Source organism: Crocodylus siamensis, chromosome 1 (genome assembly GCF_052110815.1).
Source record: "Crocodylus siamensis isolate JL-2025a chromosome 1, ASM5211081v1, whole genome shotgun sequence".
Classification (NCBI taxonomy): Eukaryota; Metazoa; Chordata; order Crocodylia; family Crocodylidae; genus Crocodylus; species Crocodylus siamensis.
In genome coordinates, this window is record NC_143395.1 from 243074291 (window position 1) to 243102258 (window position 27968).

At 40.8% G+C, this 27968-nt stretch overlaps 1 protein-coding gene across 17 annotated transcripts in view; it reads right to left on the bottom strand.

Annotated features, from left to right (window-relative positions):
- The window catches only part of ROBO2 (roundabout guidance receptor 2), a 663916-nt gene that overhangs the window by 591124 nt on the left and 44824 nt on the right, over positions 1–27968 (bottom strand). For all 17 annotated transcript variants that reach the window (XM_090059886.1, XM_090059876.1, XM_090059819.1 and 14 more), the window contains exon 2: positions 494–820. In XM_090059886.1, coding sequence (XP_089916012.1) covers positions 494–820 — 327 coding nt within the window. The remainder of the gene's footprint in view (positions 1–493; positions 821–27968) is intronic.

Genomic DNA, 27968 nt, shown 5'->3' on the forward strand with positions numbered 1-27968 from the left:
TTATGCCAGACAAAATGAATGAGATCTGTATTAAGTTTATGATAAAAGAGCATGCTGAAGGTACTGAGGCTTCCAACAGTATACAACATGTGCGTCACCCAGAAGCTGACTGCTTCTGAATAAAGTAATAGAAGACTTAATAAAGAGAAACAGACAGTGCATTTTACATTAAATTATAGAATTCTTTACACATAGGCTTCAATATAACTAACTTTACCAACAGTTTCAAAATTAGATTGCTCCTTAAAAGGAAGAATAAGGCTTTGTCTAAGCTACATTCAATCATGATTAAACATATAATCATAAGGATGGAACAGTACGTCGATATAAATCACATATGGTCACTGTTCTGAATAGAAGTGTAGGAAAAATATTTGACTAAGAGTGATAGTTAAAAGTAAAATATCATGCCTACCTACATTAGTTATCTGCTGGCCTGGCACATCAAAACGATTATAAAGTTTTAGATTGTGTAAATCTCTGATTTACTTACATGCCACTTCCAGAGATGCATTGCGACTCACAGCTTCACCAAGATAGTTCCTTGCTACACAAACATAACTTCCTTCATCTGGTTTACTCCTGCGTCCATGTACAATGCGTAAGAAAAATAAAGATCCGCTGGGCAGCAGCATACGGTGAGAGCGCGGGTCATCTTTGTCAGTCTCCACTCGCTCTCCATCTTTGTACCACTCAATTGTGGGAGTTGGTCTTCCTTCAGCCTTACAGTTCAGAGTTGTTGGCTCTCCTTTAGAGACTATCACATCTGAAGGATGCTCAACAATCCGGGGTGGAAAGTCCTCTTGACGAAGGCGGGATCCTTGAGGAAAAGGACAGGAAAAAACAGGTTGGTTGGTTTTTGTCTTGATACAAGATTCTCCTTATTAATCTTTATACATGCTATAGATGGGCTTTCCAATGTTCTGAATACAGGGAATGGCTGCCATCTTGACTGACAAACTGGAAATAGACTTCCAGAGCTAAAAAGCAGGATGTAAAGAACTACGGCTCTCAAACTATGGCATCAACAGATGCATTTCTTCTGCAGATGCGGCATAAAGTATATACATTTAATGGAAAGCTATGCAAGGGCCTCTCCTGAGGTCCAAAATATTTCTAAATGCCATAATCCCTCTAGATGTTCAGATTCCGTTCATGGCTGCTTCACCCTACCTGATTCATCTTATGTATCGCCACCCAAAGGCTTATTTGCCCCTAACTTCCCTAGATCACACACATTCATTATAGGTCCTTGTGGTTTTTGTGAATGTTTTTTAGCACTATCATACAGCTAGGTTATGGAAATAACAAAGGCCAAAGCATGACAGCTATCTGTTGCTTCACCAGCTTAATACAACAATTAGGGACTATGTGGGTTCCAAAAATACTGACTTAGGCATGCTCTTTAACTCTATTTAAAAAGGAAACAACAAAAGTTTTAGGTATTCCTAGCTAATATTAGCACTTCTTCCTCTTTTTTTTTCTTTTCTGCTTCCTCCCTGTTCACAAACACTTTCTAAGTTATTTGTGGTATACATGGGTCACTCATCACCAATATATCTAAGTCCTGAATTAAATAATTTAGAGCACAGATAGGTATTCAGGACCCGACTCTAAATCATAGCACTTTACATAAAGCACCATGAGTTAGAGCATCGCCCCCCCCCTCGCCTTCCCCCAGCCCAACAGACATTTGCCTGTTGGTTGTGGGGATGATTAAGCCTGCCTGTACTAGCTCTCCTGGCCAGCAGGATTGAGCCTACCTATACTGCCTTTCTCCCCAGCCCTGCCCCCACCCTCTCAAATCCAGGGAAGGGAAAGCCAAAAGCAGCGCACTGCCAACTGGGCTTTGCCCAGTCTAAGCTGGAGGGGAGTGGGTGGATCAAAGCCCCCTGCCTCATAGGCTGTCCTCCCCAGGCCCCTCTAGCTGAGGGAGAGCTGAGCCGGGCCCATGAGGTAAGGGGGCTCCAATCCATTCCCCCTCCAGCTCAGGTCAAGCAAAGCAGAAACAGAGAAAGGAGCAGCACAAGCTGCCGGTTTGCCTGGCCTGAATTAGAAGGCATGAGTGAATCAGAAATCCTACCTTGGAGGCCTGGCCCAAATCCCCCCAGCTCCCCAGCCATGGGAAGGGTTGGAGAGGTGGCCTGAGAAGCATAGGGGCTCCAAACTACAACCCCTCCAGCTCACATTGGGCAAAATCCAGGCAACAGCACACTGCTGTTGGCTTCCCCCACCTTCCTCTCTGCTGACAGCCCCAGGGGCAGGGATGGGCTAAACACGCATGCATATTACAGCAGGGCTTTAGAGTGCTTTCAGAGGCCCAGTCACACAAAAAATGTAACTTCTGTCTTTGCCCTTAGCATTGCAAAATTTTGTTTCTCATACATAATGCATCTCATCTAGAAAATGTGATCTCAGAATTTTTACTGAATTTACTACTTGGTTTCTATATAACAATTGACAATCCAGTGGCTGCTGCTTTTTTTTTTCCTTCCAAAGAGTAGAAAAGGGGTATTTAAAAACAGAAAAGGCATCCCTGCAAATAATGTACCACAAAACCATCTCCAACTGTCAGTTTATGTACCAGAGTTTCAGAGTTATATTAACCTGCTTTTCCTACATTTATAAACACTACTAGTAAAACCTCTTTTACAATTAATAGGAGGTGAGATATTTGTCATTTTACAGATGAGTTAAGTGAAGCACAGTAGGAATTACCCAAAGCCAAATAGATATAATCATTAACAGAGCTATCTAGAACCCAGGATTCCTCACTCCCACTGCTCTGTTATATTCACTTAAAACATACTCCCCCCACTTGTGTTTTAATTAGAATCTACCCTAGTTTGGAAAACAATTCCTCTTCTGTAAAAGAGCATTAATAGCCTGTTCCTTCAAATCCCTTCTCATAAAAATGCAACAAATCTTCCTAACTGCAAGCACAAATTACCTGTAGCTAGTGTGAGACCCTAAAATTCCTTGCAAAAGAACTGCCAGCCTAATCCTGTTGCACCACACTGCTGAAACTCAAGAAATGTCACCTTTTGCAGATCCTTGAGACTTCCATACCTCAATATTCAGATTAACAATTCAGCAGTACATTTATAGTTTGGGAAGGAAATCAATGTTGCCATGTCTCAAATCTATTACATTTGAAAATATTTTCTATTCCTAGTCTCAAATACTTGAGAAATAAACCAATCAACATTATTTCCATTACTGAAATTCAGATTTAAAACATATTTTTCAACAAAATCACAGAGTTCTCAAAAATGTGGAAAGTTGACTAAATGTTTTACTGAAAATTATGATAATTTTCTTTAAAAAAATGTTTTGTTCCAACCAGTTCTATGCACTAACATATGTTATGAATTCATGATATATACATGTTTTCTGAGAACTACCAGAATCAAAAAGTCAGACTGTACAGGCAATGAAGAACCTCATTCAATCCATATTAAGGTTAGATTTATTCTACAATGCATTCAAAATTCTACCTACTGAGTCCTTATTTCAAACCATAAAAGGAAGATCATAATAAGAAAGAAATCTTCCTTCTGTAACATGATATACATCTGAAAAGTCCCATTATTTGTATCATTGTCTTCACTAAGCAGTCTCTAGTAAACCAAGGTCTTGAGTTGGACAGAGTACACACTACCTGTCAGGACTGCAAGAATCTTGTACTTTGTTTTCCTGAACTACGCTGGGAATTAGTGTATAAGTACCACAGATTTAATGCACAGGGCTTGCACCCTTGGCAAACCACTAGAAATTGAGGGTAGGAAAGGGGGCAGGGTAGGAACACAGTTCTGACCCACCCACTAAATTGGAACCAAGGACTGGTGGCCCACTTGCCCACCCCAAGTAACTCTATAGATCTAAACAGTATTGAAAATACTTCTTTCATATTCTGGAGGGGAAAAAAAGCACAAGACTCGTCATTTTCCTTTGTTATCTTAACAGAAGCACCTAAGTCAAGGGAGGAGAGGGAACGTCAACTATGGTATCTCCTTTTTGTGGCAGATTTTGAACTTTATAAAGACAAACATTAATGATTATAGGGCAATGGCCTTGAGTGGTGCTTTTCTAAATAAGAGGTTACTTATCAATTCTTTTTGATAGACTCCCATAGACACACTCTCCACTAGAATCTCATTTTTAAAGCATAAAAAATAGTAATATAATCAGTCTATAACATGCACATGAGCGTTTCATTTCTGATGCAGGGATAAGATTGAAGATTGAAGGGCAGAAATAAAATCCATTTAAAACCACAAGTTGTTCCACAGATGAAGGCAGTTTACTTTATACTCTGCACCATTTATATAGCTTCCTTTTCAGGAATTTTTCCATCAAAGTATTTCCATCATATGGGCTTTGCAAATAAATATGCAGCAAATGAATAACCCCAGGATTTAAGTCATGGGTGCATCTATATGTGCATATAAATGCAAAGCAATAAACTCTGGTGCATATCATTCTGGAGTTCATACTGCTTCCAAGTGCCATGTTTACACATGCACCTGGAACCACAGCACATTGAGACAGATTGGAGAAGCCCCAACTGGCAGGGAGTCCAGGGGGTCAGCCCAGCAACCTACGGCTATTCTGATTTGGTTCAGCATGCTGAAGAGGGGCTGACTGGGGCACACGGGTGCTCCAGTGAGGGACTAGCTGATAGGTAGCCCCCACATTGAAGTGCCCTCGTACCCCAGCCAACCACATCCCCATCTACACGTGCTGTGCTGCAGAGTAAAACTCTCTACAGCAGGATAGTACTTTTATTTACAAGTTCTACCCTGATGCAGAGTTTATTAGTTTACTCCAGCCTGATAGCCCTGCATGTAGAGAAGCCAAGACATTTACTGTGGAACTAATTAGGCAACTCTGCCATAAGCATCTTGTATAGACACTCCCACGAAAGACTACAGTATCTCCAAATTACTTGTTTCACTGTACTGAGTCAAAATGCACTCTGGAAGAAAAGTCTATAATTTGATAGGTACCCCAAAGAAGCCATTAGGGTGGGTTTGTAGAAAAGAAATTAAAATTGTCTAAATATATCTTTATACAAAGCATTCTAATAACTTCAAAGCATGTTCTTTTGTGCATGGACATTATAGAATATAATTTGGTAGACTCCTTCTGAATTACAGGTTCATAAGCACCTGATAAACTGAGCGAGACAGAAAGGGTCAAGTAGCAGATAACTTATCAGTTTCCCTTCTTCATTTCCTAGCTTTAAGGAAAAGTGTGCATAGTAAAATGTTATTATTTTTAAAAGATTACTTTAAAAATTATTATATTATATTATATTAATATTTTACATTCAACGTACTTTTCATGGTACAAAAAAACTGACAAAACACTAAGCAAATACACAAGGCACCACGGTCCCTATCCTGAATAGTTTACAATCTAAAAAGGTTATTATATATTATACATATATAATTTTCTTCCTGGACTATCCTAATTATATTTACAAACATTAACAATAAGAATCAATTCACACTCCTCTAAACTGCAAGCGAAGTGCAGACTGGCCTACAGCAAACTTTTCTAAGAAAACCACAGGGCCTTATAGCCACACAACACATCCAAGCCATGGCAAATTGAAAAATGTTCTTATTGCTTTGAATGCTGACCTTGCATATCGATTAGGGTTCAAAAATAATTCTGTACCAAGAGGTGAGTGGTGAAAAACATCTAACCCAGTGCAAAGGACTTCCATTTGACACAAGTACAGACTTCAGCTATCTCGTTTCAGCATTTAGCATAGGGTTGGGCAATTATTTCAGCTGTAGGGCCACGTAACGGGGACCTGTCAAGGACCACATCTCTCTCTCCCTCTCCTCTCCCTCCCTCCAGAACCCAGCCAGAGCTGTAGTTTGCCAGCAGCCCCAAAGTTCAGCTGCAAACTCAGACAGGAACTTCCACAGCAGCAGGTAGGTGTCAGTGTCAGCTGTGGGCACAGCCAGCGGGTTCTGGAGCCCCAACACAGAACCTGCTGGAGGTGTCACAGATTACCTTAATGCCCACTTAGAGTGGAAGCAGCTTCTGCCTGGGTCCACAGCTGCCAGCACGTTCCGGGTCAGGGCTCTGAGCAGCAGCTTCCACTGTGCTGGGAGGTCAGTAACATCAGCTGTGGATGCCACTGGCAGGTTCTGTGTCAAGGCTTCTGAATCTGCTGACAGTGTCCATGGCTGACACTGTTGCCTGCTACAGCAGAAGCCCATCCTGGATCCAAAGCTGCTGCTGCTGTATCAAAGGCTGATGCTGCTGTGTGGAAGCAGTACTGCCCACCCAGTAGCCAGAGTCACCAATGCCTGCAGGCTAGATCCAATGAGTTCGTGGCCATTGACCTGCAGGCTGAATCAAATTTGTTGGCAGATAGATCTGGTCCATGGCCCATATTTTACCCATCCCTGATTTAGCACATGACCATGGTGTATAATCCTACAGACCTGTAATGCACGGTACAACAGCAGAGCACATAACAGACCAAACACTAATGGTCAAGCTTAAGAAAGAATAACAACATAGAGTATCACAAAAAGTACTTCCAAATCCTTTACCTGATGGAAGACAAGAATAGGAAATATGGTTTGGCTGCAGAAGTTATGCTAGTGGGTAGGCACAAGAAGAGAGAGTATTACTGAAAATGCTCTTTTAGCCCTAGCCTAATCCTTTGTACTCACCTTTGGACTGTGTAACAATTCATTTACTGCACATAATTCGGAAATTACAAACAACTCTTAAAACTCTGAAGAAAATAAATATCTCAACCCATAATGCTAAAGCAAACATCAATGCTGCCATAGTACTTTAGGCATCATGATGCAATATAATCAGGCACCTGATGCAATGTTTCTACCTCAAAAAAACAAACAAACAAAAGCTCTGCTTAGTAACAATAACATTTATGCCAGCACAGACCAAACCACATAGTTGAAACCTTGAAAGAAATAAATCTTCAAAATTCTTTAACACCTTCTTGTCACCTACTATGTTCTTTACTACACACTCCAACACTCCTTGCAAGGCTTCACTCCTATCTCTAAAACACTCCAAAAAGCAATACATAGCCCAGGTATACCCAGACAAATTCTCACAAAACACATACCTTAATCTCACTCTCAGTCAAATTCAGAGACTACTATCTGTCCAAACATTCATTTGGACAGTCTGTCTGCCTTAAACATTACCAAGGTTCCTATTGCAGTTTTACATGAGCTCATATTAAAACCAATATAACTACATCAAACTCACATCAGTTTCCCATTTGATCCAGTATGTTACCTTTCAGAGAGTCTCTGTACTGTGGGAGTAGAGAAGGCAATGTTTGCAGGAGAGCTACCAGCAATGTATCATCTCAAAAAATAGCCCATGGTCAAGTGGGACAATTTAGTCTCTTTCAGATAATACATATTTTCTGGTGTAAATTCACATAACCCAGTAACGGTTTGCCAATTTATATCAGCTGAGGGTCTGTTCCTATATACCGCTAATGGTCTGGAGCACTTTGCAAGGCTGTCACCCCTCTCTGTACAGCTGTCATTAGAGCCAAGCAATAAGAAGCAGCTGATAAAAGAGCATTCATGCTCTTCACTTATCCCACCATGCAGCAGTTTATTGCAATAATAAATTTAAAAGAGTTGCAGGATGCTGTCCTTATATGAATGGTGTAATAAATGCAAAATATTACCTCTGTGAGCTTTTTTAAACTGGGTTTCTTCAGCCTATGAGATATCATAGAGTTAAAGGAAACAGGTCATATAATAAAATCTTTCTGAAAATTCAGTGGGAAGCCCTTTCTCCCAAAGGCAAAATTTTCGTAGAACTAGTCAAATATCACCATTTAGAATTAAATAAAAACTATATCCTGTTAGTGATTTTTAAAAAAAATTTATGTTAACATCAGTATAAGATTTGTAAATAGATCAGCGCAATTTAGGAGCTCTGTTCTTTCTGTTATATCTCAGAATTTCCTAGCATAGTGAAAAGATACTAAACATTACTAGCATACCTACCTACCCTAGTTTTACTAAAAGAAAAACTAGTGAAGGATTTTTACTTTTCATATTTTAAGGAATAAATGCCACTCTAGTTACATAATTAATGGCAAATATTATAGACAGCTTTGAAAATAAGTACAAGGTATCCAATTATCACCTTGTGCATATAGATACTGCAGCACATATGTATACAATATATTTCATTACACAAAGAATGATAACTATCTTTGTTTTCAGATCTCAGGAATCTGGTGACTATTAATAAATGTTGATTAGATAAACAACTGCTTGTATGAAATACTCTTGTTTTTGTCATAGCAACTGGTGGATTAAGAATATGTGATTATTTGTTTGTGAAGTGACAGTTTCTCATGTATTCATAAGAATATAGGGCTAGATACAGTCTTGTGGGCCATCAAGACAAGTCCCTCTATGTTTGTACTAAACTACACGTCCAGAAACCCCAAAGACCATCCAGTCTTACACATTATAGCCACAAAACCTTCTAACTTCACTTCTCTAGCCTATCTGCCTGTGTACGAAGCCCTTCTGCATCAGCAAAACTCTGTAGACTTTCACAGGACATTGTGTCCATAAGGCACAGTGCAGGGCAAAGGTGATTTTATTTTTAGTCCTGCTATGCAGATTTGTATTTCTGCACAAAAGCAATACATTTCTTAACCTAAAAAAATAAATAAATTATCAAATAAATATAAGGAAATATATAGTAAAAAAAAAATACATTAAGCACCATTTTTTATTTGTGTCATTATTATTCAAGGAGTGCTTTTCCTTAAATCCCCTAAAACTGTCTCTTTAACCATATTCCAGTAGCAATAAGTCACATCAGGTTTAGGCACTAGTAGTCCACTGGTGCATTTGCCAAGTATCTGAAGACACTGATCCAATCAACCTTTACCCTCACAACAGCCTCCTTATCCATACCCTACAATGACACTTCGCTGTATTGGAATTCAAGAGTGCTAGGCTTTAACTTGGTGCTCACTCCCAGATACCTTCAGAAATTCACCTTTAAACTATGAAAATATAAAAAAAGAAAAGGTAACAGATTTCCTATTTTAACACAAAAAGAAACAGAAAAGTAAATAAAACCCTTTAATTTATGACTCATTCCTGTACACTGAAGTGTAAATTATTTTCATTGAACTTTGTACAGAAACTAAGCAACCACACTATCTCAGACTAAACAAGAAATGCATACATCAGAGGAAGACATATGGCAATTTACTTTCTATCTTACTAATACCAACCTCCTGTCAATGAAAAAAAATCATTCTTTTAGTTTCTAAGAAATAAACGGCTTGTATTATTTTTTACATGTCGTGCTCCTCCAGTTTTGCTTTTATCGCTTTCTCTCTAAGACAAAAGTTGATCTGATTTATTAAACCTTCTAGTTGTTTCTTGTCACATCCTAAACCAGCAGGCTGTCATATGCAAACAGCAGTAATATGTGTTGCCTAAATGCATAGCAAATTCATTTATTTATAAAGTCACAAAACTGTTCATAGGAGTTGGGCAAATTGTGGTTACTACATAGGCCTAGCATTCATGCCAGACAGGACACTGATATTTTTCTTAGAATGGAACAATTTAAAAGAATAACAGAGTAGCATACCAATTAAAAATATTAAACATTAGCACATGTATTCTATAATACAACCCATTTTCAAGGCCATCTGCTTCTACTCTCCTATCTAAGCCTTGTGCCTTCTCCCACTGCCATGGACCACTTCCTTTTTGCCGGCAATACCAACCTCAATACACAACTTATATTTGCTTCATTGCAGGTTTTCTCACTTTCTTCCACACAGTCCTATACACACAAAATGGTCTCCTCAGTGCATCTGTAAGACAGTACACCTTGCAAATACTTTCTGAAGGCTCCCAGCCTATGACTTCTAAAACAAATTGCACAAGTCACCTAATCATAGTTTGACAGATGGTTGTTTGGGGATAGGTCATCCAAATAAGTGTGTTTAACTGTGTCTGTACTGATCATCACTACTGAGCTCATCTGTTGCATCTTTTTCCCCTTCCCTCAGTCATATTTTGGGTTTTACACCATGAGAGTTTCAAGAACGGTAAAATGTATGTTCATATACAGCCAGACAAATTTTGAGATACTATCACAATGCACACAGTAACAACCTGTGGCTGTCCAAGTTTTAGGTGGAGATCCAAAACAAAGCAAGAAGATAAATAATCAAGGAAGTTATGACTATGATTGTGTATTATTTCAAGATCTTTTAAATATGTATTTCTCATGGCTCAGTATTTCTATTCTAAATGTTCTGTTTAAAGGGATGCCATTAAATTAATTTAAAAAATTACTAAATGAAATTTGGTGGCAGGATTCATTATTTATACTTCATTATAAAATATGTTAAATAATTGTTGTCAACAAAAACTACACTGAGATTTGAACACTAGGGTATGATATTTGTTACAGGGAAGAGCCATACATGAAAGATTATTAGTTTGTTTTACGCACTTCAAGCCATTTTTATTATCTTCACTGTAAGGGTACTAGTGCTAGGACACAGGCTTTCCCAGCCACTGCAAGAGATAGGTACTAGGAAGAGAAGCAACAAAACATAAACTTAAATGGAAGACTTTTAAAGTGAAGTAAATACGAAGACAAGAGCAAAAAGAAGGTAGATCTTGATCAAAAACCTCCACAAAATATATTACTAGACATCTAGCAGAAGTGCCTGTGTTGACATTGATAATGTCAGTGCAAACAATAACTATTCTAGCAGCATTAAACTCATCACTTCTAAAAAAATCAGTAATAATATTTAAGGTACTGAGGGCAGTAGGTAGTAATCTAAATGCATACTTTGGAAAGGTAACCTTTATGGTGACTAGATAACCATGAAAGATTTCAGGGTCTTATACCAGACATACATGAAGGTCTTCAGTTTCTGTATTTTGCATGAAGCTAGCACCCCTGGAAAGTTCCCAAACATTGATCTTGTAAACCTTTATCTTTGTATGCAATGCCTTTTCTCTTACAAGGAAGGAGAGAAAGTATAGGAGGTACAGTACCTCCAAGGTGAGACAAAATACCTTGGATCAGGAAACCAACCACACTGGTTAAAGTCGTAGGCAACTGGTAGGGAGGCACGGGGGTAGGGCACATTCCTGCCCTCCTCTGACAAAGCAGTTCCCTGCAACCGACACTGCTCACGTCTTCTGCAGGTGCTCACCAGCCCCATCCCTGCCACCGATGCTGCTGGCAGCTTCTGCAGATGCTCGTCAGCCCTGTCCCCACTGTCACCACCACTGTCTTCTGCAGGTGCCCCCCTCCCCTCCCCCCCAGACTGAGTAGGCACCAGTCCCCCATGGTTCAGGTAATAATCTTCCACTACACAGAATCTGTGACATGGTCAGTTCTTTTAGCATGCAGGACTTATGATAAAATGTTAAAGTCAAGTCAGTCCCGAGGCCACTAAAACCACTGGGGCACCTTAGATACTGTAACAACTCTCCTCCACTCTGCATGAGGTTACCTGAGTTGCTTTGCATCATCATTAGTGATTCCTCCAGCAAAGTAACCTGGTGGTACCCATCTTCTCTCCAGGTATGGATGGCAGTTGGTTTGCAGGGAACTCATGCAACCTTTGACAGGCTTTATTTTTAGTCTTGCTGGGTGTCCACACACCCTCTTCACCCAGGCTAGTCCTGGTTGGGGTGCCGGTGTAGTCACTGACAACCCAACCATGGAACAGTCTTATAATGGTTTACTAGGTACCAGACAGCAGACCAAGAGAGGCCGGGCCTAACAAGAAAGTATTGAAAAGGGAGGGAAAAGGAAACCATAGATACAAGTTTATTATAAAGACCTCCCCCGACTTTGGGCAAGTCAACCAAGAGACAGTTATGGTTAGTGGCTGCAGACTAATGTTTAAATGATATGGGAAAATTCACCTTGGTTTGTTTTCCTGGTAGAAAAACTTATGTGAAGATGCCTGAACATAAGTTGAACTACTGAGCTTCTGCACAGCCAGAGGTCTTCTTGCATGCATCCCTCACTGCATTACAGTCTGGGTCAGCCAATCAAGGCTGTTCTATGCACAGCTGCCATATGTTGTCAGGCAGACTAAGAGAGCCTGAAGAACATACTGAGATATGTGTATAGGGCTGCCTCCCCACCCTTCCCCCTTGGCCCCAGCTGCAGAGTGTCAGCACTGCAAGCACTCCACTCTTCGGGGCCTCAGCATTTGAACGTCTGTACACATAGTTCTTATTATGGTAATAATATTATCTACCAGTGGAGCAAACCAGGGAAAATTCTCCCAGATTATCTGAAGGTGTATACATAGTCAGTAGTGCCTAGTCTCCTGCTTTCATATGCCTACGGTGACTTTTTGCACTTGGAAAGTACATATCTGCAACACTTAGGATCCATATTTCCCAAATATAATGAATAAATATGTTGTTTTTGCTACCCTCTTAAATAGAGAACTGACTGAAAGGAAGCAGAGATCTCAAATAAAGATCCAGTCAGTCACACACTAGTTTGAACAAAAGATGTAAAAATTCAAGATAATAAGAAACTCAACCCAAACTGACACAGTGATATCAGACTAACTGATTCACCTAGATGCATTTTTTTAGACAAAGTGACACAGCCAAGATTACATTTGTAGGATTTATACTCTCTCTCTCTCAAGCAAACCCTAGTAGAGGTGAAGGGATCCTAATGATATGGCTGTCTTCAAGGAAAGGTTTCCATTTCGCGTGAGCTGCGTCAACTCTGATGAGGTCTGTAAAAGCTTTTCCTTCAACAGAATTAATCCATTAAGCAGTACATCCTACCTTTCCTGGGAAATTGCATCTGCAACTTACTATGTTTCCTGTCTACAAAAAGTGAAGAGAAAACACACTTCCAAGAGAGATCAAGAGAAGCTATTCATATATTGAACCAATATAAAAGAGTTGTTTTATTTTGGCTTTGATTAGAGATACAGAAAAAAATACCTTTAAAATATACAATTGTACCCTACATTTTAAGTGGGAAGATTAATCCAATTAAATAATTTAGATAAATGATGTAGGCAGCCAGCCCTTATACCAAAGGATTTGAAGAAAAGTTTCTTATAATTTCAACATAAAATCTTGTTTCATATTTAACTTGTGTCATGTTTATTATGCCACACCTCTGCAACAGACTCTCATTCTCTCGCTCTTACACACATGTACACACAACTGTCTATAACTACAGAGAAAAATGGATTTGTATCGCAGGCTATAAACAGGGAAATCTATCACAGAGAAAAAGTAAAAGTTCTATTTGTTCAGTGGTTTCCAGCCTGTTTAATAGTGTAAACCATCTCACAATTAAGAGATCTTTTCTCATTCCATTTTGGAATCAAAGACCACCTCTTCCTTTCTTCACATCACACTTTGCTCTGGAAGTATATTATTGCTGGCCAAATTGCAAACGAGGCAATTACTTCTGCCAACATATATTCCACTGCTAGTCTCCTCTCTCTTCTAAAACACTTTCCCAGAGTCTTGTTTTTCTTGAAAGGTTGACGTGTTCCAACTACATTACTGGCTCCACGTTAGCAGTGGATGAGTGACTCTTGTATACATACCCACTTCCCTCACACACAAGTATTAATCAGGAATCAGTGGAGATATACCATTTCTGCGAAACTGGGGTAAAGAGTTCACAGTCTGTAATGCAATCATTTTTTTTAGATGAAAGTTACTATTGTAGAAAGAAATTATTACTACTACAAAAACAACCCAAAAATGATTTGGTTTTGTTTAAATTAAGAGAATTTTCATGCATATTGATTTCATTAGTTACCCTCCAAAGCCATCTCAAATCTTTGTTTCGCTTAACAACTATCATTATATTTCTGCTGGGAGGTAGTCTGGTTTAGGGAAAGATCTAGAATTTAAATTGCACGTCTACTGAATTCCTTTTCAACAAAACGAAGATAACAGGTATACTTATTCATGATGATATTCATACTTATTTCTCGAACTTTTTATAGGATCATAGGAAAGTAGGGCTGGAAGGGACCTCAAAAGGTCATTTAGTCCAGCTCAAGGCAGGATTGCCTCCGACTATCCCATCTAGTCAACCTGCTCTTGAAAACTACCAGGGATGGAGATTCTACAACGTTTCTAGGTTGTCTGTATCAATGCTTGACCATCCTCAGTCAGACAGTTACTCCTAATCTCCAGCCTAAATTTCCCCTGCTGCAGCTTGTAAACATTACTCCAATCCTTTCCCTTGTGGCCACAAGAAAAGCCTGTCTACATTCTCTCTATAATCAACTTTCAGTATTTGAAAACTGTAATCAAATCCCCGCTCAGTCTCCTCTTTTCCAGCTAAATACCCCTAGTTCTTTCAGCCTTTCCTCATGCTTCCTAGGCCTCTCATCATTTTCATACTGTGTGCTGCACTCTTTCCAAATTGTCCGCATCCTTCTTTAAGTGGGGCCCCAAAACTGGACACAGTTCTCTAGGTGAGGCCTCACTGGTGCTAAACAGAGCAGAAAAATTACTTCCCTTGATAACAAGCGTCACCCCTGCTAATATACTGCAGTGTGCTGTTGGGTTTTTTTCCCAACAAAAGCACATTGTTGGCTCACATTCAGCTTATGGTTTGTTGTAACCCCCATGTCCATCTCTGCAGTACTGCAGCCTACCTATTTCTCTCATCTCTAGATGAAAAATACTGAAACAAATCTTACGGAAAAAAGCACCTTTAAGATTCTGTTATGTAACATTTTAAGCTAAAAATAGCAATCTCAATTCAAGTTTGATCTTCATAAATGTTCCACAAGTTCTGAACAAGAGACTGGGGATAGGATGCAGGGGATGCATTTTCAACTATGAAAGGCAGTGTGTATTAAGAAGGAAATAGGTATGTAATGAGAACACCACAAAAACAATGGGTATTCTCTCAATCTTTTCATCCAGTACAGCTCAAGCACAACAGTTTATCCATTGAGAATCCCTCAGAAACATCTATGGAATTTAGCAAACTCTATTCCTGACTCCTCTGAGCACCTTTCCTTTCAGATATTTTTCAGGTCAAGGATAGAAAGAAAACAATAGCTATCATTTGTAAATGTTCCAGTCCTTTGCTACACAATTAACGTAACACTGGGAAAACAACAATGGCTACTTGTCAGACAGTAAAAGCATCTCCTTCACATCTCCCTACATATTACTGTAAGAACCAAAAGCTAATTAAGGGGATTTGGCCAAGCCTTTCCAGAGAAAGGTTACCATTCACTCAAGTCCTCCAAGGCTGTGTTCCTAGGTTGTTATTGAAATAATATATGACTCAGTATCATTTTTTGGTAATAAATTGTGTTAGAATTATTAAACAAACAAAAATAAAATAATGAAACGACTGAAACTAAGCTAAAAACACTAACAAATCAGTGGCACATTAATAAATCAGCAATTAGTCTCAATAGCATACTAGAATCTAATAAACAAATTAAATAAATCAAAATCATGTAATAAATCAAGTCAGCAACATTCATAGATTCATAGATGCTAGGGTCGGAAGGGACCTCAATAGATCATCGAGTCCGACCCCCTGCATAAGCAGGAAAGAGTGCTGGGCCTACATTACCCCAGCTAGATACACATCCAACCTTCTCTTGAATACCCCCAGGGTAGGGGAGAGCACCACCTCCCTTGGGAGCCCGTTCCAGACCTTGGCCACTCGAACTGTGAAGAAGTTCCTCCTAATATCCAATCTAAATCTGCTCTCCTCTAGCTTGTGGCCATTATTTCTTGTAACCCCCGGGGGCGCCTTGGTGAATAAATACTCACCAATTCCCTTCTGTGCCCCCCTGACGAACTTATAGGCAGCCACCAGGTCGCCTCTCAACCTTCTCTTGCGGAGGCTGAAAAGGTCCAGTTTCTCTAATCTCTCCTCGTAGGGCCTGGCCTGCAGGCCCTTAACCATACGAGTGGCCCTTCTCTGGACCCTCTCCAGATTATCCGCATCCTTCTTGAAGTGCGGCACCCAGAATTGCACGCAGTACTCCAGCTGCGGTCTGACCAGCGCCCGATAGAGGGGAAGTATCACCTCCTTGGACCTATTTGTCATGCATCTGCTGATGCACGATAAAGTGCCATTGGCTTTTCTGATGGTTTCGTCACACTGCCGACTCATGTTCATCTTGGAGTCCACTAGGACTCCAAGATCCCTTTCCACTTTCGTGCCACCCAGCAGGTCATTTCCTAGGCTATAGGTGTGCTGGACATTTTTCCTCCCTAGATGCAGCACTTTGCATTTCTCCTTGTTGAACTGCATTCTGTTGTTTTCTGCCCACTTGTCTAACCTGTCCAGGTCTGCTTGCAGCTGCTCCCTGCCCTCCGGCGTGTCCACTTCGCCCCATAGCTTAGTGTCATCTGCAAACTTGGACAGAGTACATTTCACTCCCTCGTCCAAGTCGCTGATGAAGACATTAAAAAGTATCGGTCCAAGCACCGAGCCCTGCGGGACCCCACTGCCCACACTCTTCCAGGTCGAAACCGACCCATCCACCACAACTCTCTGGGTGCGACCCTCCAGCCAATTCTCCACCCACCGGACTGTGCAGTAATCCAAGTCACAGCCCCTTAACTTGTTCACCAGTATGGGGTGGGATACCGTATCAAAGGCCTTCCTGAAGTCCAAGTATACGACATCCACCCCTCCTCCTGCGTCGAGGCGTTGTGACCTGGTCATAAAAAGAGACTAGATTGGTCAGGCACAATCTACCTGCCACGAACCCGTGCTGGTTTCCCCTCAGCATAATTTGTCCTGCCGGGCTCTCACAAATGTGAGCCTTGATGATTTTCTCAAAGATTTTGCCAAGGATGGAGGTGAGACTGACTGGCCTATAGTTACCCGGGTCCTCCTTCCTCCCCTTCTTGAAAATGGGAACCACATTGGCCCTTTTCCAGTCCTCCGGGACTTGACCCGTGCGCCACGAGCATTCAAATATTCCCGCCAGTGGCTCAGCAATGATGTCAGCCAGTGCCTTCAGTACCCTCGGATGGAGCTCATCTGGGCCTGCCGACTTAAAGGCATCCAGTTCCTCCAAGTGACCCTGCACCACCTCAGGGTCCACGCATGGAAGTCTGGTGCCTTGCTGCTGCCTCCCTACACTCCCAGTGAGAGACTTGTCATGCCTCTCACTTAGGAACACTGAGGCGAAGAACTCGTTGAGGAGTTCAGCCTTGTCCCCTCTGTCCGTCACCAATTGTTTCTGCCCATTTAGCAGGGGTCCTATTCCTCCCTGGGCCTTCCTTTTACTCCCTATATATCTAAAAAACAATTTCTTATTGTCTTTTCCTTGGGTTGCCATCCTCAGCTCCATGGTAGCTTTGGCCTGTCTAACTGCCTCCCTACAAGCACGAGCAGAAGAGGTATATTCCTCTTTGGTGATCTCTCCCTGTTTCCACTTTTTATGTGCTCCCCTTTTGGCCCTTAGTCTGCCCTGGATTTCTCTGGTCAGCCAGGGAAGCCTCCTGGCCCCTTTCCCTCTTTTACCTCACACGGGGATCGTCTCGCTTTGTGCTCGAAGGATAGCTTCCTTAAGGCACAGCCACCCTTCTTGGGCTCCCATCATTTCAAAACTACTACTCTGCAGTGCATCCTTCACTAATCGCCTGAGTTCGCTGAAATCAGCTTTCCTAAAGTCCAGCACGTTCACCCTACTGGTTACCTTACCCACTCGACGCCTTATGTTGAATTGTACTTTTAGGTGATCACTGTCCCCCAGATGGCTACCGATCTGTAGGTCCCCTACTATGTCATCCCCCGTTGCCAATACCAGATCCAGTAAGGCATTCCCCCTAGTGGGACCATGTACCTCCTGCGTCAGGTGGAGGTCCTGTACACAGGTTAGAAACCTGCGTGAGCGGTGGGACTTTGCTGTCTGTGTCTCCCAGCAGATGTCCGGGTAGTTTAGGTCCCCCATGACCACCGCCTCTTTAGCTTTTATGGTCTCTGAGAGTTGCCTCAGGAGCCCCAAATCTATTTCTTCCCCTTGATGTGGGGGTCTGTAGCAGACCCCTACCACCAAATCCTTTTCTCCTTGCCCCCCATGTAGCCTAACCCACAGTCCTTCTACTTCCTCATCCTTTGATTCTGTCTTGATGAGGGTTGATGTATATTGCTCCTTAACATAGAGCGCAACCCCTCCCCCCCTTTTCCCCACCCTGTCCTTTCTGTACAATCTATAGCCCTCAATATGTACCGCCCAGTCGTGGGATGGATCCCACCAGGTTTCCGTCAGCCCCACTAAGTCGTAGTCGTTTAGTGCAACCAGGAGCGCTAGTTCATCCTGCTTGTTCCCCATGCTCCTAGCATTAGTATATAGGCACTTGAGCCCTGTGACTGGTGCTTTTGCTACCCCCTCGCTCCAAGTCCTAAAGGGCTTTTTGTCTCTAACCTTCCCGTTCCTTACCTGTGCCGTATTGCTGTCCACCCCCTGTCTTTCACGTTCCCAAAGCTCTCTTTCTTCAGCTCTCTTTCTTTCTTTCTTTCTTGTACAGCACAGGACCAGAATGATCCAGATCAGGTTGGAGATGGGCATATACTAGGACTCAGCCGCTGCTGCCACTTCTCTCCAATAGCCAGATGTGGCATAGCCCAGTGAAACAGCTGCTTTGCTAAAAACCCATGTCCCCTGGCTGTGGCAAGGTGCAGGAAGAGCCTTGTTCACAGGCTATAGGTTGCCAACCCCTGTAATGTTTATCAAGAATTGGTGGAGATACACCACTGTAATCAATCATTCACCCTGAGTTGTAAAAATGCTCCAAGCTGGTGACTGTCTGCCTGGTGATAAATCTCAATTCAAGAATTTGAATCAAATCATTCAATTTTTTTATCTGGCAATGATTAAATATATTCTCCCATCTATCATCTGACCCACAATATGTTATAAACCCTCCTCCATAGATTTTATATTCGCTTTGCCACCAAAGGTGATCCAAAGCATTTAAATGTTGTAGACAGAGAAGCATCCAATTACAATGCTAGTCACAGGGTTTTCAACCAGGCAAGGCACGCACTTTCTGGATGCCTAAAGGATTAAAGATTTAGGAAAATTTGCTTCTTGTCTACCCTGTGCCTCCTTCCAAGAGTTTCATGCAAATGAGATACAAGACCCACCTTGAAGCAATGACATTTTGTCCACTGATGTTTTGATTAGATCCTCCTCAGCTAATGCCAGTTTGGCCTGAGACTTCCAGTGGAACACAGGGTAGATCTGCACCTTACTTAAGACCCAATTAATTGGTTAATCACATCTTAAGTAGTGACCTAGATGCACATTCAATCAATTAATGCTGTGATAAAAACAGTAATAAGTCAGAAGGTCATTACACAAAATACACGTAATAACTGTGGCTGATTTCTATCAACCTTTAATTGCACATGGCCAGTGCCCAGTCTCTGGAGCACAAAGGAGCCTTTCATGAACTTCTGACCAGGGCTGTCAGCCAGAGGAGTGAAGGGAGCCAAGCTTGCTACTTGCTGGTGCACAAGGAACCTAGAATCAAGATTCCACATTAGATCCCATCACAACTATACTTTAATGTCTGTCAGGGACCTTCCAGACTGACCAAAGTAGGTATAAAAATATTGCACATGCTTTTGTGAGCTAAAGTTCACTTCATCAGATGCTGTGGAAGAATGTTTACAAAGCAGAGAATATGAAGGAAGAAGAAATTAGAACACAAAAGATAAGGGACAGTGATGGGGCAGAGCTGGAAGAAGCAAACAAAAGCTGTAACCCACAGAAACAAAAGAGTCACAAAAACTAATGCAGATAATGGGATAAGAATCTATAGTCTCTGTTTAAACCATATGTAAGATAATTCAGTCTGTGCATGATTTATTGTTCCACTATTTCCTGTTCAAATAATTTTTTAAAAATTTTCTATTTGAGAATAGCCACCCTCAGGTCACTGATGGAGTGTCCAGAAAGGTTAAACTGTTCTACCACAAGCCTGCCTGGTTCTTCACACCAACAACTCAAAAGTCTCCAACCAGTCTCCAAACATTCAAAACACCGACATTCTGCATACCACACAGGCTATACCCAATACTTCTCGAAAATTTACAAATACACATAATGAGACTTCTTTATAGGAATCTCACATGTCTCGGTGAAAAAGTCTTGTGATGACTTTATGTAAGCAGTAAACAGAAAACCTGTCTCAAAAAATCCTATATAAATAACCACTTGCAAAGATCCAAGTAACTGTCAGTTATTTGACAGTCATTACTAAAATTAAAAATAAAACATTGTATAACCAGAATTCATCCTTATTTTCACAAAAAAGACAACTTAATCTTTATGTTCAGAAACTGAGCTACACAAATCGCTTCTCTTTGAAAGTTTTATCTTGCAAACAAAAATTACTATTATATAAAATGCCTGCATGCACATAAACACAAGGGCTATACTGCAGTCATTATAGACAGACAGACAGACAGACATGTAATGATGAGAGAGATGATTTAGGCAGAAATATAGCTATATAAAATAGAAAATATAGCTATATAAGCTGTAAATTAGAAAGTATAGCTATATGTGTGTGTGCGTCTATGTGTGTGTGTGTATGTATATGTATATATGTATGTCTGTGGATGTATAGCTATATTTTCTCATATACCATACATAAACTTAATTTCAAAATTTCACTTGGCACTGCTCTTGCCTAAATCATCGCTCATTACATGCCCATTTATGCCCAATGGTTCCTAATGCTACTTGCCTTCTTACTCCCTTTAAATCAGTTTATGACTGGCCTCTGGACATATTTATAAGTAAAGAGCATGAGTTTGTTTTCTTCCTATAGCATTCTCTCACCAGAACTGCTATAATTATAAACTGACAACTGGCTAGTCCTTTCTGTAGAAGTAGCATCTAGCAGGCAACCATCAATCCTCTGAATCATGGTGTATGAGATCTAGTCATGTGCCTGATGAATCCATTGATACGGAGTCCTGTGACCATCACATCAAGACCTTTGACATGTACACCTAGGCAAGAGTATGGAGGAGTGAACGCTGTCCAAAACCTATCATCATTACTTTAGGGCTAGAGACAGCCATAACAGATAAACCTGTTTAAGTGATCAGAACCTGGTTTAAACCTGTAATGGAACAGATGTGCAGTGCACATAAACCAGTTTGAAAATGGCTGAAACTAGTTTGAGATAAACCTGGTTGAATGTAGTATCAGACTTCACTGATTTGGGTCAAACTGGTTTATGCAATGTCTGTCCCAGACCCTTGGCTGGTTTAAGCTAAACCAGACACCCCCTGCATCCCAGCATGCTCTTAGGGCTGGGCAACATGCTCCACAGCAGAGCTGACCCCTCCCATCTGCTCCCTGGCTGGAGCTTCTGCAGAGACTAGCAGGGTTAGATGAGGTGTTAAATCCTGTGCAAGGGAAGGGAGGGCTGCTCTAGTGCCCCCCACCCATCCCCAGCTTCTAGCCTGAGCCACTGCTGGTATGTGCCTGCATTTCTGGAATGTCTGTCTGGTTACAAAACCAATTTAACCTAGCCTGGATAGACTAACCTACAAAGATTGAATCAATTGAGGCTCAGGCTTTTTGAATGTCTGTCCCTAACCCAGATCACTGGAATAGACTCCGAAGGCCCGACTAAGTCCATGTGCAGTGCTTTGATGGTTATAGTTTCTAGAGCTTGGGTAAAGCCATCAATGAATAATATATTTGCTTGGTTGATGGGGAGCAGGGGGAGTGGGGGAGGGTTTGGCAGGAGGAAAGAACCCATTTGCAAATCTGGGTTAAATTTAGCCCAAATACAAGCTATAAAGTTTAGATTAGTCAAAACATTTTCCTTGATAATTTTTCATATAAAGTATGTATCCAATAGCCTCCTTCCCACCCACTCCCAGACCTGAGAAAAAAGGGTTTCTGTGAGCCTAAATTGTTTCCGTCCCCTCACCCTCCCACCCCAAAAAAATTCAGAGTCACCACCAAGGGTGGTACGACCCTTGTACCAGCTTGCATTCCATGACAGCTGTACATCCTTGCAGTTTACATTGGTTATATGCAGTGCTCAGGACCATGCATTATAAACAGACTACTAGCAATGAGTCTTTCTTTGGATAATTGTAAAAGCTACCCTTGAATTTGCTCTTTGCTAGATGCATCCTGGGAATCTATTCAATTGCTCTGAAACAAAAGCAGGATCTTTTCATATCAAGAAAGCATGTAGTTACCTTCTTATGTGCCGTGTGTTAAACCTATTATGTCACATTTTGTAGGGTTAACACAAGCTTTGCACTAGTGTACCCTTACAGAGCACAGAACACTTTCATTCCTACTTACATTGAGCATAGGTTAAAAAAAAAAGAAAGAAAAAACCCCTTTACCACAAATAGCATCCTTTGTATACTAGTCAGATTTGCCAATCAAACGTCAAGAGCTTTCATTAGTTATCACAGGAATATCTGAGGTAACACAATTATTTCCTCCTCTGATTTACAGAAGAAGATGACAATGTCTAAAGCAGTCAGCACTTCAGTATTCAGGCACCACACACAAAATTTGAAAATACTATGTTATGCTTAAGAAATCCTTTTTTCTGATTTCCTAAATCTAATCTCTCCTCATGTACATGGACTATAGGTTAAACCAAGACTCACTTGGTTGTACAAATCTACTAGACATTGTGATGTGGGAGGCTAATAAACATACAAGATAATTCTAAAGAAACCTAACCTCCCTTCCTGTTTTTCCATTCAAATTGTTGTGACTTGTTTCACATCTCAGTTTGCTGAACTGAAAAGAATATATTGGTTCAGCTTCCCACCTTGCTCTATACCATAGGTATATTTCCGGCTTACAAGTATATCTTTATCCCATACTGAGCAGCAAAAGACTTTCCCTCATTTCCATTTACAAGGTGAATCCTCCTCCTTCACCTACTAGCAATCCAGTGATTTGTCGAGTTAGACTGTAAATGAGAACTCTCCAACTTCATATTGTACAGCCAGGATTAAATGGAATGCCCTTGGGCCTGATGACAGAGCACAAGCTTTCCAAGCCATTGTGCCAACTCTTGGCACTTGTTTAGACAGTGCTTACTGACTTCTCCTCAGCTTTCCTGCTTCAATTATTTACACTCAAGGCTGGCAGATACCAGAGATGTCACTTGTAATACTTCAGCTTGAAGGCACCAGTCCAGTGCCTCACTTGAGCTTTTTATGAATAGATGGAGCCAAATTCCATTCTCAGTTATATGTAATCCCACCTCAATTAATGCATTACCATGTGCACATGCAAAAAGACTAATTCTTCATTTCAAAAGATCAACCTTACATAATATTTCAGCATTGAAACTGCCAAGGAGTACTGTTCCTCAGGCTTGTTTTACAAACATCTCAGATAGGTGCAATCTAAAGCAAGTAGGTCACTGTTTTCAGTAAAGTTATTTACTGGCTCAGAACTTCTTTTGATTGTATTAATGCATCACACATTACCCACAAACCACCACAAGTCAGTCATGGAATGGTTAGATGTACACCTATGGCAAAGCTTACTTTAAAAGCTTTTTTGGGGCTTTTTTGGTTTTTTTGATTTTGGGTTTTTTGGGGTTTTTTGATTTTTTAAATCCATTTCGTTCCACTGTGAGGAGCACTGCACAAGACCATGGGAATGAGAAAGGATAGTATCCAGAAGGTGAAACAAACACACAAAAAAACCCCTCTAGGCAGTTCTCACATTGTTTACTGCCATAGCAGTAAATTTGTGAATGAGACATAAACGTAGTAGTACAAGAAGTGAAAGGAAAATGTAGAGGAAGCAGATGGTACCATCGCAGGTCATAAACACTAATTGACTTATTATCATTATTTTCAATAAGCCTAATGTATGCTGTCTGGATTCTAATGAAGAAAAAAATATTTCAACCTTCCAATAGCTACATGTTTCATGCAACTGCACTTAAAGGAGTGTGAATCACATAACAGCAACTGAATATTAGTGTTTTCTTCAACTACTACTAAAGAACTGAAGGGACTAGGTTTCTTTTTACCTCTTAACTGTGTTCTTCTATGAAACAGATTATGATAGGGTTTATAAATTATGTATTAGTTATAAGTATTTGCAAATGCTTTTATACACATATACCTTGCTTATTAAACAGATTCAGAAAAACCTCAGAAACAGCAAAGTAGTATTCCTGGGTACAAACTATTTTGTAATTAAGCAAATACCTCTCTGGCATCTGCAGTCTTCAATGACAAAGTGGAAGGATATATCATACATTAATCAGTTTAATTCACCTGAAGACATTTGTGGCTATTTTGTGTGGTTTAAATATGCTTTCAAATGTAGTTCATTTTTGATTCATCACTAAAGGAATTCAGATCCAAAACCCAGACATTACAAAGAGGTTTTCATCCATAATCTTTTACTGTGACTTAAGACAAATATTTATAAGAAAGGAAAGGCATATTATAGAGTTTGCACCCTTCCCACTCTGGCACACAGCCCTTGATTTTATTCTGCAATATACAAAAATTGCTTGTAACAACCTTAGTATATCACTCTGTTTATGCACAGTGGAGGAAAAAAAAGCCTGACCGGCTTCCCCCAAGAACACTGTTGTTTTTACTTTGAGAAGACAGTGGCCCAAAATATAATCATAACAAGATCATGCAGGTATTTTATATCAGAACCTCAAGGAATCAATTTCAGATCCTCAACGAATCCATCTCAAAGCACATAGAAGAGGAGAAGAAGATTAGGAACAGTCAGCATGGATTCACCAAAGGCAAGTCGTGCCTGACCAACCTGATTCCCTTCTATGATGAGCTGACTGGCTCTGTGGATGCAGGGAGACCAGCGGATGTGGTATATCTTGATTTTAGCAAGACTTTTGATACAGTCCCCCGCAACGTTCTTGCAGGCGAGCTAAGGACGTACAGGCTAGATGAATGGATAAGGTGGATAGAAAACTAGCTGAAAAATCGGGTTCAAAGGGTAATAATCAATGGCTCGATGTCTAGTTGGCAGACAATATCTAGTAGAGTGCCCCAGGGGTTGGCCCTGGGGCCGGTTTTGTTCAATGTCTTCATCAATGACCTGGAAGATGGCACAGAGTGCACCTTCAGCAAGTTTAATAGATTTCATAGATATTAGGGCTGGAAGGGACCTCGGAAGATCATCGAGTCCAGCCCCCCGCCCAAAGGGCAGGAAGTCAGCTGGGATCATAGGATCCCAGCAAGATAAGCATCCAATTTACTCTTGAAGGTGTTTAATGTAGGTGCTTGAGCCACCTCCAATGGCAGGCTGTTCCAGACCTTGGGGGCTCGGACAGTAAAGAAATTCTTCCTTATATCCAGCCTGAGACGGTCTTGCAGTAGTTTATGACTGTTTGACATAGTCATCTCTTGGGGCACTCTGGTGAACAAATGTTCCCCCAGATACTGGTGGTCACCCCAGATAAACTTTGCAGATGATGCCAGACTGTATAGAGTAGTAGATGTGTTTGAGGGTAGGGCTAGGATTCAGAGTAACCTAGACAAATTGGAGGATTGGACTAAAAGAAATCTCATGAGGTTCAACAAGGACAAGTGCAAAGTAGTGTATTAGGACAGAACAATCCCATGCACCACTACAGGCTGGGGACTGACTGGCTGGGCAACAGCTCTGCATAAAAGGACCTGCCCAGCAAGGGCACACTGTTGGCTCATATTTACCGTATTGTCTGGTTACAGTAGACAATACGGTAAATATGAGCCAACAGTGTGCCCTTGCTGGGAAGAAGGCTAATGGCATACTGGCTGCATCACTAGGAGTGCTGCCAGCAGATCAATGAAAGTGACCTCTACTCAGCACTGGTGACACCACATCTGGAGTACTGTATTTAGTTTTGGGCCTGCACTACAGAAAGGATGTGGACAAATTTGGGAGAGTCCAGCGGAGAGAAACAAAAATGGTGAGGAGACATGTCTTACAAGGAAAGACTGAGGGAACTGGTCTTATTTAGCCTAGAGAAGAGGAGACTGAGAGAGGATTTAATAGCAGCCTTCAACTACCTGAAGGTGGGTTCCAAAGAGGATGGAGCTACACTGTTCTCTGTGGTGGCAGATGACAGGACAAGGAGCAACAATCTCAAGTTACAGCAAGGAAAGTTTAGATTAGATGTTAAGAAAAACTTTCTTACTAGGAGAGTAGTAAAACACTGGAACAGGTTACCCAGAGAGGTGATGAAATCTCCATCCTTGGAGGTTTTTAAGACCTGGCTAGACACAGCCTTAGCTGGGATGATCTAACTGGGGATGGTCCTGCCTTGAGCAGGGGGTTGGACTAGATGACCTCCTGAGGTCCCTTCCAAAGCTAATTTTCTATGATTCTATATACTTATGGCTTTCTCGTGGTAATATATTTTTCAATTTTCTAAGGCTCTTTATCTTCCCTGTATGAAGATCACAGTAATATTTTTTGTTTTGTTTCAGGTATAAACCAAGAATTCCTCCTCTAGGACATTGTTTAGATGAAAGAATGCATGTACAAGTCAACAGTACTGCTGTCAGCTAGTCTGCAGATTTTAAGATAAACTAGTCCAACATCAGACATTTCAGGTGCAGCAAATTTAGCTTTCTTCAACAGTGTTCAGGCACATACACACAAATCTTTCTTGCTCTTGATTCCCCCCTCAAGGAAGAATCTGCCTCTCTCCATTAATGTCATAGCAACATCTTGGCCATAAAACAAAAATGTTACTCAACTACATACAGTACAGCGTATACAGTACCTTATTAAAATGGTGAGAAGTGGGCTTATTACTAGTAGCTAGGGATTGATGTGCTTTAGGGATCAAGACAGGACTTCAAATAACTATGCAGCTGGATTTATGAAGAGAAATTTATTGCAAAACAAAGCCCAATAAATTTCATTTATGCCAAAAGCAGCAGCAAGCTTGAGGAAAATGACACAGGTCTAGCGTAACAGTCAACTGTAGCTAACTCAGCTAAAGAGAGATTTCCATTTCTTGGCATAATAACAAATCCTCAAGCAGAGAAGGGCTAGGGGTGAGATTTTTTCCTCTGTAAGTAACTTAATGAATGAAGTACTAATTAACATTATGGCATTGATAAATGGAGAGAGAGATTAGGGATGTACTCAATATTCAGGCCTTCCCAGATGGACTGTCAAAGCCACATTAATTCCTATCTCATTGGAGCATCTGCTTCTCCCATAATCCACTGCCCCTTGGTACGAACAACACAAACTGTTGTGACTCAATTCGATTTATATCAATCTAATTTCTTTTAATCCAATTTGTATTCCAATCTACTACCTTCTAATCACTTAAATCTTCAGTCTCCATCTGGTAAATTTTCTCTCAAAATTAACCGAGCAGATGCCTCTGCAATTGTCTTCCACAGTCAGGCTAATCATGCCCTAGCAGTGGCCTATAGAACGCTCTGAATAGGTACGTGACTTACAGTATTGCCCTTCTTATTACAAACATGGCAATGCAGGAAGGCCATTTTGTCTGTCATTAATTGGTTAATTTGCATAACACTGCTAGGGAAAGATGACTAGGAAACAAAAGCCAAGAGTGGAAAGCTACAGGAAGATAGCACAACATGCTTATCCTTTGTCACATGGGCATTACACTCTGAACCACCTATTGTTGTGAAGCAACAAATATGGAACTGGAATTACAGTACATGCCAAAAGACTGATCTGAGTACAGTACTGAATTACAAGTTGTTCTGCATCATGGCCTCCAAGTAAGGCATACCTCTAATTTTCATTGGAAAAAAACTTTGTGACATATTTCAAAACAAATACCCAATATTTTCACGACAAGTTCTCCCCATAATACAAAGGATAACCTAAAGAGCTTCTGGCTAGTATGCAGTTTCACTCCATGAGAGCTCCAGCATCA